This window comes from Drosophila suzukii, chromosome 3 (genome assembly GCF_043229965.1).
Source record: "Drosophila suzukii chromosome 3, CBGP_Dsuzu_IsoJpt1.0, whole genome shotgun sequence".
Classification (NCBI taxonomy): Eukaryota; Metazoa; Arthropoda; class Insecta; order Diptera; family Drosophilidae; genus Drosophila; species Drosophila suzukii.
The window spans coordinates 61108471-61124949 of record NC_092082.1 but is presented as its reverse complement, the minus strand read 5'-3'; the positions used below and the strand labels follow the sequence as shown (position 1 = coordinate 61124949).

The 16479-nt window shown below is 37.6% G+C and overlaps 2 protein-coding genes and 1 long non-coding RNA gene across 4 annotated transcripts in view; 1 reads left to right on the top strand and 2 right to left on the bottom strand.

The window, feature by feature from the left end:
* LOC118878561 (uncharacterized) overlaps nt 1–9941 on the bottom strand; it is a 109095-nt gene extending 99154 nt beyond the window's left edge. The window contains exon 1 of one of the 2 annotated variants that reach the window (XM_070995597.1): nt 9144–9941. The gene's annotated coding sequence lies outside the window, so the exon portion shown is untranslated. The remainder of the gene's footprint in view (nt 1–9143) is intronic. The other variant, XM_070995598.1, reaches the window with a different exon arrangement.
* LOC139352185 (uncharacterized) lies at nt 4876–5813 on the bottom strand. Its single transcript, XM_070996617.1, has one exon. It carries the CDS (start codon nt 5703–5705, stop codon nt 5172–5174), a length of 534 nt encoding a protein of 177 aa, XP_070852718.1. The 5' UTR covers nt 5706–5813; the 3' UTR covers nt 4876–5171.
* Nucleotides 9942–10941: 1000 nt separating the features above from the next.
* LOC118877995 (uncharacterized) lies at nt 10942–13665 on the top strand. Its single transcript, XR_011603948.1, has 4 exons — nt 10942–11270; nt 11607–11777; nt 11891–12231; nt 13441–13665. It is a non-coding gene; the product is annotated as an uncharacterized lncRNA (long non-coding RNA).
* Nucleotides 13666–16479: the final 2814 nt, after the last annotated feature.

Sequence of the window (16479 nt, the reverse complement as noted above, 5' to 3'; positions counted from 1 at the left end):
TCCCACCTCGATTGTATGTTCTATTAGGGACGTACGACCTAATCCATCTGATGCTTTTGGAAATAATTGCTTAACTACTGCTAGCTGTTGACTTTGCGTGGCAGTTAACGGATATAGGTTTTCACCTGAAAGCTCACTGATTTCCTTAGACGCCTGTAACGACGATATAATATTTGGAGCGATTTGGAAGATTCTCCAGAAGTCATGGCCTAGAATTAGTTTTTGTTTAATGCTGGGAATAATATATAATCTCATAGGCTTTTTAATATTGTTGTAGCTAATTTCGGTATCCAGGAAACCTTTTATAGTTTGATTGTCCCCGCCTGCTGTTTTCGCTCGCGACTTTAAGGGCTTGTACTCCGACAAATTTGAAAAATCTTGCAGTGCCAGCTCTGCTCCAATGCAACTAATGTTTGCCCCCGTGTCCAACAGACCAAGTTCTTTATACTGTAGGAACGACACTTCGGCATAACTTCGCAAGTCAGTGGAGTTGTTAAAAATAGTCGAAATCTGTATTTTTTTATTTCTCTTAATCTCAGCATAATATGACTTTAATCTATTAGTGCGCCTATTTATTTGTGGATATTTATCCTGAAATATACGGCTTCTTACTTCTAAATAGTTTTGCATTCTCTCTTCATATGGGCGGAATCGCATTGAAATTCGATTTCCTTTCGCTTGCTTATCTATTACTGTATTTTGACTTACATTTGCGGGGGCATTCGGTTTTTGGCGAATGCACCCACTCGTCGGTTTTCCGACTGCTTTTGGAGGCAATTTGGACATTGTGGCGTGTAGACGTTTAGCTTTCCACAGGTATAACAAAAGATACGACGCTCCGCTAAACAGTTCCGCTAGATATGTCCTACTTCTTCGCAGTTCCAACACTTTAGCTTGTCATGAAAGCTTTGTAAGACCGCAAGTTCCGCCTCTGCTTGTGAAGTTTCTTCGGTTTCGGCACCATCATCTTCTAGCGCATATACTTGCCGGCGATTCGGTCCTAGTTTGGACTTACCCTGATCTGGGCGACAACTTATCTCCTGCAACAAATTTTCGCTCATGTGAACTAAACGACGTAAATGTCCTACAGAATGCACTGGCTGGTATAGCAACTTTTCTCTCGTATCGGGTAGCAAGTTGTTCTTTAGTATTTCACAAAGCTCTTCTTCTTCAATTTTAATAGAGGCTTTGTCAATTAATGAGGCCACGGCCTCATAGAAAGAGGAAAACGGTTCTCCGTGCTTTTGCTTGCGCGCTCTAATCAATTCCATGCTCATAAAGTCCGATCGGTAGTCCTTATATTGTTGACGGAGTGAGGCGCAAATGTTTGACCAAACAATTCTATCCACCTGCTTATCATATCTCCAAAACCAAGATCTAGCTTTTCCAGTGAACAAGACATGCATGTTCTTACACATGATTGTAAAGTCACTACCTAATGTTTCCTCGGTTAGGACTTTTATTCTATAAATAAACTCGTCCACTCCTAACCCTTCAGTAGACCCATCAAAATGTACACCCCACTTTTGCATGATGTCGACTGTCTGCCTAGAATGTATGGATGCTAAACTGAGAGATGATGATTCCCGGTTCATATCTGATACCTGCCTATTATTAGACTGAGGACGGTTATGTATGTATAGATAAAGATGATATAACGGTATAAACCGTTTGTTCTATCATTTCTTGGATAGTATTATAGTCCACCGTCTGATTTCGACGGGTATTTGTGGTGCGAGCTGGTCTACCGGCGCGGGGCCTACCGCGAATTGGTCTACTAGCAATACCTTCCACCTGGATTGTACTCTGGCTACCATCCAAAGCCGAAGATTGACCACCACTGGCGTTTAACGGGACTGGGTCGGGTATGGTGGCCGTATTAGCTTCTCCTAACTGGGCTAAAGTTCTAGCTAAATTTCTGGTGGTTACTCCCCGCGACACTGGGTCGGGCGGTGGAGGCACTTGTTGCGAACGAAAGGGCGAGCAATTTCCTACAACTACTTTAATTTCTTTTCTGGTTATCGGGTCCCTACAGGTATAACAACAAGAATTCTCTGTTAACCATGCTTCTACACAATTTTTGTGAAAGACATGCTTGCACGCTAGATAATAACAAGGATTGGTATTATCCATGACAGTTGCACATAGTGCGCATTTATTCTCCATATTACCAGAAGAGGCGCTTGGAGGCGAATTTGTAACTGGCATTTTGTTTTGTTTTTTTTTTCTTGATCTATGTTTTGACTGTTCCTGAATTTGACATATACTGGCAACTAAAAAAAATCGGGTATACTGACTTAGCCTGCAGTGTAAATTTATGAAAAATGTCGCTTATTGAAACTAACTATGATGGTCTCGAACTGTCAGATTTTAACTATCTACGGATCTTTATCCGGCAAGTAAACGCATTGTATCGCATTCGGACAAGTTCCAGGAAAGATACATCGTCGATTTACTGACAATAAGACAAATTTGTGTTTGCCGCAGTAGTACCTTGACAGAAAAATACACCAGCTTCGCGATAATTAAGTATTGGGATGTGATCTTAGGCCCCTTCTCAATATTCTATAAATATGCAAGCTTGATTTTATGCTCTCATTAAGGTATTCTACAGCAAACTCCTAAATCAGAAAAATGTGAGCAATTATTGTGAGTAACACAAGATTTTCTATAGCTGATGTTTTCGCTATATTTTCCCATTGGTGTATGTCAATCCTCGTAGGTTTCTCGGTCTGTTATCCATATCTAAATAACAGCGTCGTAGGCCTTGTAGAGGGTCGACCTCTTCCCGTACCTTATAATGCGATAGGTAGACCAATCAAGTCCAACTACTTCAGCACAACTAATACTAGCATTGGGATGATCTAAACACTACTGAATGGAAAAAATCTATGTTCGTACCACTAAAAGTTTTTATTCTTAAAGTGGCCCCACGTTGGGCGCCAAAAGTTATGTAAAGGTTGCCTCAGGATGAGGAGCTGCTATTTCGCGACAAATAAAAGTATTGCCAGTACGCGATACACAAGATACGTTGTGATTAGCGATCTCTTCCTTCTACCCAGTTATGAGAACGACGGGTGGAATCCTCTAGTGCCTTAGCTCTTTCGGCGATGGGGTGGGTCTGTGTGCCGTCTCTAACTGTCCATACATACTTTAATTTTTAGGATTCCTACAGAAACCACTTTATAGACTTAACATTGAAAAGAAACGAAGAAAAGAAAAAAAAAAGAGAGAGCCAAATTTAAATATACTACTGACAGGCTAACGTTTCACAAGGTCTTAGCTGATATTCGACACTTGCTTTCTCTACCCACCCAACCATAACCTTTTCGGCTATTTGACGAAGATACCCAAGAGATACTTCCGATTCATAATTTAAGTTGCCATGTCAATTCAGGAAACAACACACCTTTAGCCGTTCATGATTTTCTTCAAGGTATTATACATATTTATTTGCAAAGGGGCGTTTGTTGATTTAACATTTTCTTTCTTTCCGATAGGTAGTATTTCATTATCGTTAGTTGAATCTGATTCATTAGTGTCTACCGACACCAGAAAATTTAACAAGATTTCTTACGTATGTACAAAGTATTTGTTCGCCGGATTAAATGTATGGAATTGGATATCGGCAACATTCTTGGGACTTACAACTAAGTATTTATTCCTATAACTGCATTATTAAGCGCTTACAAACCAAGGTTCGAAGATTTGAGTGATATGGTGGCTAAACAGCATTACGATTCGGTTTTGGGTCATTATTTTTCTTGGGGGGTTCGGAGTTATTAATATTGTGGAATCGAGCGAATCTCGTTTTTTAATTCGCACGAGATTAATGATACATTTGGGTTTGTTTCTTTCTTTAGGGTAGAATACTTTTTAGGTAATAATCTTTATAAGCTTGTAAGCGGTCACCAAGCTCTCGGTATATATACGCAAAACAGAAAACTAATAAAGCTCCCGATCGGAGCTTACACCACGTGTGGGAAAACACACGAGAGATTGGATCGACTTACAAATAGATCACAAAATAGGTGTGCAAGGGCGCATAACTATGACTCACATGGTTAAACTTCCAGCGTTGAAAGGCCTTCCAGCGTGATAGTGATGAGACGGTGTTGTTGTTAGCTGTGAATTCTATTTTGGCATCTACACTAATAAAGATTATATGGGCAAACGATGATTTTGGTTCAGCGATGGTCGGGTTCCACAAATTATTAATTTCCGCAACCACTACTCTTAAAATATTTTTCTTTGTTAGAATGCTACGTAGAGTTAGAAGAGTCTCTGTTCTTCAGGGGTCAGTCGCGGTTCCTAGGGGGGTAGTCAATCGACTCGCTGTTCTGCTTCGAATCTGCTACGGTATTCCTCCGGGGCGTTAATAGATGGGACTGCCTTGACTGCCGGTATTTGGTGGGGACGGATAAGACCTCCCAGACCCGTAAAATCCCTACGCCAGACGACTAATACTGGCTCATGAGATGGTTGGCTTTAGCCTTTTAGTGTTAGCAAGCCGCTGGCGTATTGGAGCTTGAGCCCGGGCAGCCCTCGAACTGCCAAGAAAGCTGATTTAGTTTAGAATACGAATATACCAAAAAGGTGGCCCATACCTATGATCTAAGAGGTTTTTCCAGGAAGTGAAAATAAAGCAGCAGCGGAAGAGATCTTCCGGAAATGTTTCCACTACCCAGCACGTGTTTGGGGCACATGAGATTATGCCATTCCCGAACGGACTGCAATCTGCCACATCCGATAGGAAATTCTCTTTCACTTATGCAAAAGCGATCATGGTTTGGGTTTTGTGCAATTTAATTGGCGTGCTATACTTTATCAATGGCGCGTCGACTTAACCTGGTAGCGTTTTTTTTTTTTTAAGATCAATTAGACGACGGTCGGAGAAGAATACTTTTGCGGGTTGTGAAAGAGACTGATTGCATCCGCGTGGGCGTTTATATACCGAAAATTTCCAGACTCTCAAGCTTTCTTTCTTGGAACGTCATGGAAATTTGAACCCAGTTGGCGGCACTGAACAATGCAGCTGATACGCAAAAGCTAAGCTAAGATTACCCCTCGCTGCCGTAAAGTATACTTTAATAGGGGTTTGCCAAAACTATTGTTTTTGGTTTTTCTGGCTGAAAAATGATAGGCGGGCATTCCGTTCAGAATGACGACCATTACATAGTCGACGGTGACTTGGGACCAGCGGAGCCAGTGGGACTCCTCTGTTTGGAAATTTCATCGGTCTGCCTGGAAAACACGAAGCGATGATACTGTCTGGCCAAATTTGAGCACTGCAGAGGTTCGTCGGGATACCGTTGATAGCAGTGTATCAGTTCCTTCTCGAACTTTCCGATCTCGCCTTCACAGTCCTTGGCCCATTTTACGGGCTTCCCAAAGAGGTCCTGAACTCGCTGCAAGGACTTTCCAAACTCAGTTTCCTCAACCTCAAGGGAGCGCCTTTTCCAGGACTTGGCTACTTTTACAGGAGTCATGTCCTGCACTTCATTCGGCTTGTGTTCCATGGTAGTGGGAGAATCGGAACGCGCTCCTACTGTGGGCCTTTGACTGCATTTTTCGCTGATGGTAGTCCCCTGTTTAGTGGATTTGGCGGTGGCCTGATCGATCCTATGCACCACATCCCGAGTAATCTCAAAGGGCATAGGATTTGCCATCTGCACAGTCTGCGGCTTGCTGTTGCTGGCACCCATTTTTTAATATTTTCTGAGAGCTTGCTTCGACTTTTCAGTTTATATCTATTGCTCCTTTATGGAGTGACAGATAATTTGAAATATTTGACCTCAAATGCGAAGCCTTACCTTTGGTTTCTTCCCTAAACCGTTCGTTCTATCTTTTTGTAATTAATGCGACTCAAATGCATTCGACCAACAAAAAACTTAATTTCCTAACCTTTTTTATTCGGCCAGCTGTCAGATTAAATCATTTTGGCTGTACAAGTATTCAACATGCTGAGTGTCGATTTGTTTAGTCGAACTGTTTATCATTTTGGTCAAAAAAAACGAATGTAACGATTTGGATTATCTCGTAGTGCTCGTAAAGTGGGTCACTAAGATCTAAGCTTGAGACACAAACAAAGAAGGCTTAGATTTTTTTTAAATTCATGCCAAATTTTACTTGTTGCATTTATTTTTACACGATGTTTTGATTTCATATTTAACATACGTCATAAAATTTCTCATATAGGATACCTCCGATGTCGACTAAGTTGTTAATTAGGACACTCTTTGTCATATATTCGGATCTGCAAAGCGGCGTCAACTTTTAATATATTAATACAAATTGGGTCATTGAGTTCTCGTTGAGAAGTGCAATCTCGACTGGCAGCATCACTAGCACCATGAAAACTATATATAGTTAAACAAATATACATCAAATATTACCTTCAATTATCCATGCCCCACAAGGAGTGTTTTGAGTGTTTTAAAATATCACAAAAAGTAGAGAATTTAAAAAAATGAAAAACGATTACTCGTTTAACACAAGATTTCGCTTCAGAAAAAAATGAGCGACCAATGTCCAAATAATTCCTAATTCTTCTATTAATGGCGTTCAAATCTTAAATTTTTAGTGTCGTCTTTTAGAGTTTTAATGTGTTTAAGTTAGCCGTTTAGTCGCTAGGGTCAAAAGCTATTCTTGACCGTTAACTATATCTGCCCCTTTCCCCTCCATGCTTTTTAAAGAATAAACTTAAAATAATGAACAGGAAAAAAATGTGTTTCCTCGAACTTTAAGTCCCTGTACCTCGAATATTCTACTTGGCAGATGGAAGTTCGAAGCTCGATCGACTTGACTAGCTGACTGGGTTAAAATGTAAGCAAGTTGTAAAATATTTTTACCACCTTTGCCCACTGCACCACGTGTTCTGCGAAGTTCATTGTTTTTCTGCTGAATAAGAACGAAATTGTAACTGTGGCAACCATATAAGGTTGCAGCTTCTGGCACGTGCCCCTGTCATTAGCCCCTCCTCACCTCAACTAACACTCGTTTGCGGCATCTTAATTGTGCTGTCAATCATTTTGCATATTTGCACAGATCCAACAACAAATTTATACGGGTTAAAAGATAAATAAAATGAAATAAATTTGTGATGGTCAAGCGGAAGCACAGTAAATTGTAATGGGAAATGAATTTAAATATATGCAAAATGAGCTCAACGAGGATGCTGAATGTATGGGTGCTGGGAAATGACAAATCATGCGAAATGGCTGAGAGGTCGCACTAACTGAATAATATTTATTGATTGTTGATACTCGATTGCTCGTGAGCAATTTACACAGCAGCCAATTAAATGATTTGGCAGAAAGGAAGGAGAGATTTTCCGAATGCCAATTTGGCATAGGAATGTTTCATCAATTGCTCAAAGTCAACGGGCAAAACGATTAATTACCAGCGCCAAAAATCTTCTTGTTTTAGGTATTTCGAATGGCGGACCAAGCACACATTTTTAACATTAAACAAATTTTCAAGGGAATAAACTATTGAGGATGGTGTGATTGCAGACCATCGGCTGGTATACGCCATCCAATGCTTTAAAGAGTCGAAAAAGCTTAAATCTCCAAGGCAGGTGATATCTTAGCAAGAAATTGTGTACTTGTATGAGATTATAATGTATTCATTTTTTACAGTCCGAAAGTAAGATTTAGTTAGTTTATAAGACAAATGGAAAGCTGATTGAATTTAAAGTGTTTGCAGAAAATCTATAAATCTACATGAGCAAAAAAATAGAAATCGGTATCAGCCCCGGGAAAGATATATGCTAATACTAAATAAAGCATGAAGACAATGATGGAGTGGTCAAAATATTTAAGCTATTTGGTGTCCGAACAAAATAAAGACTGTGTTGATTGAGTCTTTTTACGTATGTATCTAGTAAGGGCGCTGATCAATTGCCATATGAGAGATCCGGATTTCTCATCAATATTAAATGCTTTTTTACATTGCCTGCTGTTTTTGAATAAAATAGATCTTTAGAGAAACATGGTACGAAAATAAACTCAATGGTTGTACATAACATCGACTGAATTAAAACCACAAGCTTTATTAAACAAAAGAAGAGCAGGAAAGTATTTTTATGGGACAGATTAAAGGGACGAAACGTAAAAATGCATTCCAATTTTATTACGAAATTAAATTACTCATATTTAATAGGTAACAGCGCATTTTGATTTGCGGTTAGTCTAGGCCTTGGCAAAGGTCTTGATTTTTATGCCATCCCCTCTGAATCCCTGCACACTTTCCACAGCAAAGTTAATGGCTTACAGTTGAGCCAGAGGCATCATAACCTCTGTGCCTGTTGCTGACAGGCCCTCGAATGCGGCTTATACACCATGGTGGCAGAAGAGCGACAAAGAACCAAATTACCTCCAGGTAATCAGCGGCAGTTTACGTTTGTTCGGTCCACTAAACTTTTACGGCCGGTCCACCTATCTTGTGAATTTATCTGCGAACCGCACGGAAGATGACTTTCGCTCCATCTTAATGACAGCTGGTCTGATAGCAGGATCTGGCCTGAGGCCGGCATATTTGCAGCGCGTCCTTTATGTCTCATTAAAACTTTACGCACATCAGAAGCAGCAGTGGCAAAAAGCTTAATAGTTTAATTTCCCGACAGGAGACCCAAGACCTCAGAATGGGTCAAATGAAAAAGGTAGTTGAAAGGTAAAAACAAAAGGTAACCAAAATAAAGAGAAACGGCCAACATTTGGTTTTAGGTTTCTTGGTAATAAATCTTCTTTTTCTGCTGACATGTGAGTAATCATGTGCGAGGTGGGGTTGGGTCCCTGAAAGCAGGAATCAGTGCTATGTTTTTTTTACTTTTATGCTTAACCCGAAGTATGCTTGTACGCTTTGCTACGGTTTCCTTTTCCCCTTTCTTTCGGTGGACCTAATTTACTCAGCCTTACACCACGCACAATACATAAATCGCTTTTAAACATTTTTAAAAATTACATTTTCTTTGTTATGAGTTCTGTTTTCCTTGCACTTAACTTACGCATTGTTGTCTTCATTGAATAAACTGACCAATACATTTACCTTAAAAAAATTAAATTCTATGGCCATAGTACTATGAATAAAGCATTTATACTAATAATAATCATTTGTAACAGACATTCATCCGTCTTACTTACTTGTTCTAGATCTACAGATTTTTGTGAGTTTCTAAATCCATGTGGTGCACAACAATATTAGTTTTTCATTATTAACACGTACTATTTTTTCATGATTTTCATTAACACACTCAGTGGTTTTACTCATTACTCCACATTTTTAACTTTTAATAAGCTAGAACTGCATATATAACTTTACTGCTTTTGCAATAATAACTTCAACCTAAGCCCGCATGTTGCAATCGTTCTTCAACGCCAAATGTAATTCTTAAGTACTTGTACATTCGGGTATTTTACTTATATTGTATGCTATATTTTACGATTGATTTCTGTATTTCTTTTTTTTCGGTGACACTTAAAGTTTTGTTATTTCACATTTAATTAATTAAACTATTTATTCTGCTCGAGTACTTTTAGTTGAGGAGAGCGCTTTGGAACGAACGCATCGCGGCAAAATTTCAAAACAAACTGATTGTGTGAATTTTCCGAACTGGTCCATTGAGTCAGAAAAGCAAGTGGAAAACAGCAGCAGCGACTTCGTAGTCGGCATCAGCTCAATTTGCTCTCTTCGGCGCTCCATTCGCGAACCGCTCTCTTGTGCTAAACAGTGGGAAATTTTCCTGGTTTTGTTTGGGAAATTTAGCGTGGAAATGCTGCTGTTTCTGCTCGCTGCGATGGGCGGGAAAAGTGGCACGTGCTTCTGCTTTGGGCCGTCAACGTCTGCTACGTGATTCTGGCGGGTCCCTCTCCTTCCCGAGTCTTGTGTACTTTATGAATGAGTTACATACACGCACACATGCCTAGAGAAGGCCAGAACTGAACGGAACAAATAATCACTGGTCGCCCGCTTGACAGCCTTCTAAACAGAACCTATTTATATGTATACCCTGGCCGAGGATATTACGATATCAGTCAAAAGTTTGCAATGCAGTGAAGGAAGGAAAACGAGCCTGATCGAACAGTCATGTTATTTATTAGCCATATGAACGATCGGAAAAATAAGGAAACTTAATTGGTGTACTAAGAAGCTCGAGATATAAATCTTTTTTTACGACTTTTGAAAAATCCGATAGTTTGGCGGAAAGTCCAAGGAATGACACAGATCTTTAAGGCTTATACAGTCAAAATAAATTTTACCCTACATTTTAGAAAATCGCCATTAAAAATTCTTTTCTCTAAATACAAGAAAGTTATTTCTAAAGCTAGGGACATTTTTTTAAATCAAAATAGTTTTTCTTAAATAATGAAAGCTGTTCTTAAAAGTAGGTTTGAATGGTTACCATGAACTAAAATCACCCTAAAAATAAGAAAAAATGGATTTAAATAAAGAAATTATTTTATAAAAAATAGAAAGTCTGTCACAAAAATAAAATTGTTTTGCAGTTCCTTTTATAAAAATGAATAGCCTAAAATTATACCCAAGCCCTAAAATGATTCTTACCCAAAAAAAATAGTCAAATTTCAATCAAAAATAGAAATTATTTCTAGAAAATATAAACGTTTTCTAAAAAATAGAAATACTTTCTAAATAATGGGAACACATGTTAATTCTTAATATTAACATTATATGTTGCGTGAGCATCACCACAATTTTATTGGAACTTGTATTCTGTTACTTGCGACTGTTTATACATATGTACACATGCATATAAGGTAATAAACCTAGAAATGGCCAAGTGAATACTCCTGTTAGTTTCAGAATTTTTTTGTTTACGAAATTAAGTTTATAGGGGTGGGAGAGGTGAGCGGCAACTTATCGATAACACTCACGGTCTTTGCCCAATTCCACAATATTTAAATTAAGTCTAGGAATATATGTATAATGTTTAATGATTTCTGATGAATGGCACTACAGTGTATTTGTTTATGCTGTGCTTATTATTGCATTTATTTCATTGTTATTAATCGCTGGCGATATCTGAGGAAAGCCAAACGTGAGGAAGAAAAAATATCGATAGTGCTATCAATAACTTACGATAACAAGTATGGTCGCGAACGTAGCTTTGGTCCATCTCTAAGACTTAAACCGCATGTTCTTTTTCATTTCGCAGTTCTTAAAAGTGTTACCGATTACAAGTGAAATCACCCAATACAGATCTTATGGATACTTAACTCCAAAGTCTAAACTGAGAAGCGTTAGCTTCTCGGGTAAGTAGTTTAATTTAACTAAAAATACAAACTTAGTATTAATTATGAACGCATGCTTTATTTGAATTTTGGAGAAGAAAGCTTAAGATCGTTAAGCAGGGAGCAATTTAGGATGGAAATTCCGAAGGAATTAGTAGGGCAAGCGGAAGTTCTTTTCCGAGCTGCAAAATTGGAAACGCCGAGTGAGTAAATATGTACACTTACTCGCAAATATCTGCGTACACCTCCAAACAATTGCAAAATCAAACTATGAACATTAATTGTTCGGTCATTTATGCATTAATTTTATTCATTCTTTTTTTAACGAAATTGTCTTTAATGACGTTTTCTTTCCAGAAATATTTAACAGGGGGTTGTATCTTATTTTTAATTTTAAACTTAACACTACGAAAAAGTGTACGTTAAAAAGTCTGAGTACAGCTGTTTAAAGTCAAGTGGAATGCAACATTGTGCGACTACCGTTAAGATTTCTGGCGCCGATCTATCTTCTGCAGATTGTCTATGCATGTAGGTATTGAGCAGTTGAAACTAAATTTTTTCAAATCAAGTTCAGTAGAACTTTAACATTTATATTACATTTATTTATGTAACACCAATATTAATTTTAAATATTTTTATAGAAAACATATTTCATAAAAATTGTTGGCAAGCAACCAGGAGGTATTTGATACAGTAAAATCTATAATTTAAAAGCCAAGGCAAAAAAGCAGTGTGCTGTTCAATTCAGCGGCACTTCCAACGTGAAAAATAGTTGCCCGAATCCAACTGATCTGTACGAGGGTGTTCAATATAGAACCACGAAACGAAGTTGATGAAAAGTGGGCTCTTACATTTGAGTGGCGTCAAAGTTTCCGGTCGACGACTGCTACACTTAGCACAATTATTGAAAAATTTAAAACGGTCTTTTTTTATTTTTGTCAGAGTATAAATTTAATGAAAACATTCTCTAATCAAAGCGAAGGTAAGAAAACAAAAAACTTTACAAGACTAAGCAAACTTTTACTTTACGAGAAAATATATTTAGTGTCGTTTTCTAGTCCGCATGTTAAATTTAAAGTAGTCTTTAAACCTTAAAATCGTATGGAAATTCAGTGTTTTACACCAAATTTTCATAATTCAGTCTCTTGTTGTTAATTACACTGTGTTACTAAATAAACAGTTTACTTATTTACCTCGATGGATACCTTAAAATTGTTATACCCGTTACTCGTAGAGTAAAAGGGTATACTAGACTCGTCGGAAAGTATGTAACAGGCAGAAGGAAGCGTTTCCAACCACATAAAGTATATATATTCTTGATCAGGATCACTAGCCGAGTCGATCTAGCCATGTCTGTCTGCCCGTATGAACGCTGAGATCACGGAAACTATACAAGCTACAATACTGGGATGAGGAATGCAGATTCCTGAGATTCCTGCGCAGCGCAAGTTTGTTTCAGAAGAGTGCCACGCCCACTCTAACGCCCACAAACCGCCCAAAACTGTGGCTCCTACAGTTTTGATCCTAGAATTAAAATTTTAACTGAAATGTATTGTTCTCCGCTCACAATTTTCATGCTAGATACAAAATTTTAACTGAAATGTATTGGTCTCGTTAATACCTATCGATTGATCCCAAAAATTGGCCACGCCCACTCTAACGCCCATATCGCTTAAATCTGTCTACCGCCGTTAGGTGGCGCATTTTAATCTCGCTTTGCTGCTTGCTTATCTCCATTTCCCTTTGGTCCCATTAGCTGAGTAACGGGTATCTGATAGTCGAGGTACTCGACTATAGCGTTCTTCCTTGTTTTCGATTCGAATTACCAATTCAATCTGATTTTAAACCAACTTTAAATCTATTCTATGAGCGAACGGATTCTTGTTTTGATATGCAGTCAAAACATTTTAAAAGTGTATCTCTTTTTCTTCTACTCCCACATACTCAAAATAATAAATTTTAATCGAGTTATAAACTAACACAGTGTTATCAAAGTATTGAGTAATTTAATACAGGTGTTTCAAATGTTATAAGCAGATATTATTAAGAAATACTATTTACAAAATTAGACAATACATTTTTAAACTTTCGAAGCATAGAAAATATACAGAAGCAAAATTAAGCTTGACATTTCAAAAAAATCGTATATATTCGTGTTTTTTATTTTCACAAAATTATGTTTTGTTCACAGATACCAAGGACGACCTACTCTTTGATGTCATTCACTCTGTTCTCATCCCTAGCAAGAGAGGAAAAAGAGGATCTTCGGGGAACTTGAAGTTAAGTATACTGCCTATATTAAAGGGATTGCTGCCCTAGATTTTGGAAAATAAATGCCATCAAATTTAGAAAGAAAATTATTTATTTCGAGAAAACTATTTCTAAAATCTAGGAAGAATAGCCATATTATTTAGAATTTTTTTTGCATATTTAAGAAATATTTTTGTATATTTAAGAATCGTTTTCCTGTATTTTATGAATATTTTCCTATATGTAAGAAATATTTTCGTATACTTTAGAAAGTGCTTTATAATTAGTATGGCTTTTAGCCCTGGATTTCAAAATTTTTCGACAATATTTTTAGAAAATCCTTACCTTTCAATTTCTTGCGAGCTTGTCTTGAAGACAAAAATAGGGCGATTTCCTTGACTTTTTTTGGTTAATTTTATTTTGAGTGTAGATTCTAAAAAACTAATGCTGCAGATACGTGCTACTTGGCGCGGAAAGGGTAACTCAATATTCTAGTCACGCACCTTAAATTGGCTAAGTACAAGCGATTTAAAGTTATAGCGTTTAATTTTTAAATCTCAACTAAATTAACCCTTGAGATTCCTCAACTTTAAATACATAACACTTTTTGCAATATAAATTACCGATTGGAAGTTCTTAAGCGACAAAACTCCAACTTGTTTGAATGCGCAAGAAACTATGCAACTCTATTATGTAAAAAAAATTTTAATTCCTGAGCTCCACATTTATCACTTTTGGAAAACCCGCTAGTTTGGCGGGAAATAAAAAATTTTTTTTTTTTAATTTGGAACTTTTTTGACAAATCATTCAAAATCACCTCTTTACGAGGTTAAAAACAAAGTGACGATCGCAACTTCAGCGTACAATAGTAAAAAAATCAATTATTGTGATGAAAAATGGTTTTAAATTCTTAAAAATAAATTCACTATCTTAAATGTATTCACTCGACAAACCACCCAAAACTGTGGCTCCTACACTTAATATAAAATTAACCCTAAAGTCAAGGAAGTATATCTACAATTTAAGGCTAAAAGCCCTAAGAACTTTAATTAAAAAAAAAATATTTTTAAAATAAATGACACATTTTTTCTTGTTTAAGACCCTATAAATACGAAAACACTTTCAAAATATGGGATAAATCAAATACAAATTATACATATATACAGCTTTATTATACATTCATAAATAGGTAGGAGAGTGTAGAACAAGGTGACGAGTAGGGTAAGGTGACGAACTCGCCAAATCTCATACGTGACGTTACGTATAAAAATTCCAAATAATTGTATTCGATTTTTCTTATCGTTAACTTTTTTAAGAACTCGCGTAATTTCTTTGTGAGATAATTATACCCGTTACTCGTAGAGTAAAAGGGTATACTATATTCGTCGGAAAGTATGTAACATGCAGAAGGAAGCGTTTCCGAGCCCATAAAGTATATATATTCTTGATCAGGATCACTAGCCGAGTCGATCTATCCATGTTCGTCTGTCCGTATGAACGCTGAGATCTCGGAAACTATAAAAGCTACAATTCTGGGACTAGGCATGCAGATTCCTGAGATTCCTGCGCAGCGCAAGTTTGTTTCAGCAGAGTGCCACGCCCACTCTAACGCCCACAAACTTCAAAAAATCGTAAATATGATCTCGGAAACTATCAAAGGTAGAGCATTGGGATCTCAGATTTACATTTCCTAGCCTTGTACACAGCGCAAGTTTGTTACGCGAATATGCCACGCCCGCTCTAACGCCCACAAGCCGCCCAAGCCTGTGGCGCAATACAATGAAATGTATTGGTCTCGTCAATACCTATCGATTGATCCAAAAAAAAATTTGCCACGCCCACTCTAACGAACAAAACGCATAAATCTGTCTACCGCCGGTAGGTGGCGCATTTCAATCTCACTTTGCTGCTTGCATATCTCCATGTCCCATTGGGCCTTTTAGCTGAGTAACGGGTATCTGATAGTCGAGGTACTTGACTATAGCGTTCTTTCTTGCTTTTTGTTGAATTTTGTGAACTAGAAGTTGAACCAGTTAATTTGATCAATTTAAACGAAGAACTGAAGTAGTCATGTTTTTTAGGTGTACAGTTCAATTTGTATTATATATTCTTCTATTCTGTTTACAAAAAAAATCGACGAAATACGCCACGAAGGCGAACTTGGTTTTCCGGTAAGGTACATCTCCCTGATTAAGAAAAGGGCACTTAACATTTCTTGTATGGTACCACTTGTTTTCAAAGTGAAAAAAAGTTTTTCGCACTTTTTTATTTTCTAACTCGAGTTCTGATTAACCGAATTCGGTCATCAAAGACTCATTTTACAGGTAATAATGCCCTTTAACTTTCCAATACAGACCATTGAGTTCCATTCATTAGTTTACAAGCTAGACTTCGTCAAAGTTGAAAAAGTTGGAAAAAATGCAAAAACGCTGGGACAAATGGCTTTTTTTTAAATATACACGCCTAAAAACCGAAATTAGTATATACCCAAGTGCAAGTTCACATTCTTCAGTTGGTTGTCGACGAGTACTCATCTTACAGCTCTCCAATTTATTTTTGACTTTTAAGCCTAGTACTCAGATCGGCTAAGAGTTTCACTAGTCGAAAAATCTTATTCTTTGCAGAGTGACCGAAGTTTTCAAAGTTCACCCGCAATGCATGTAGCATGGTCTTACTGTCAAGAAGCTGGTTTGACGAACGGAAAACAAATCAACTGGAGCAATTAAAAAAGAAGAGTCTGCTGGTGCACAAAGAAATTAACATAAATATAAATGAAATGTTTAAGGAATGTTTTATTTATGTAAATTAGTAGTATAAAGTAAGTATCTTTCCCGCGCCATCTGTAGTCCAGCTCCGAAGCCAAATATGCATATTGGACTTTAAGGAAGTGGGAACGGGGTTGTTCCGCCTGATGCTGCATACAGTCACCCAGCATCCCGGTAATGGCTGGTGATGGCTCCTCCAGCTGGCCATTAGCGGG

Bases quoted from the DNA above. Each gene is read 5' to 3' on its own strand.
- LOC139352185 (XM_070996617.1), bottom strand. From the start codon at position 5,705: ATGGGTGCCAGCAACAGCAAGCCGCAGACTGTGCAGATGGCAAATCCT.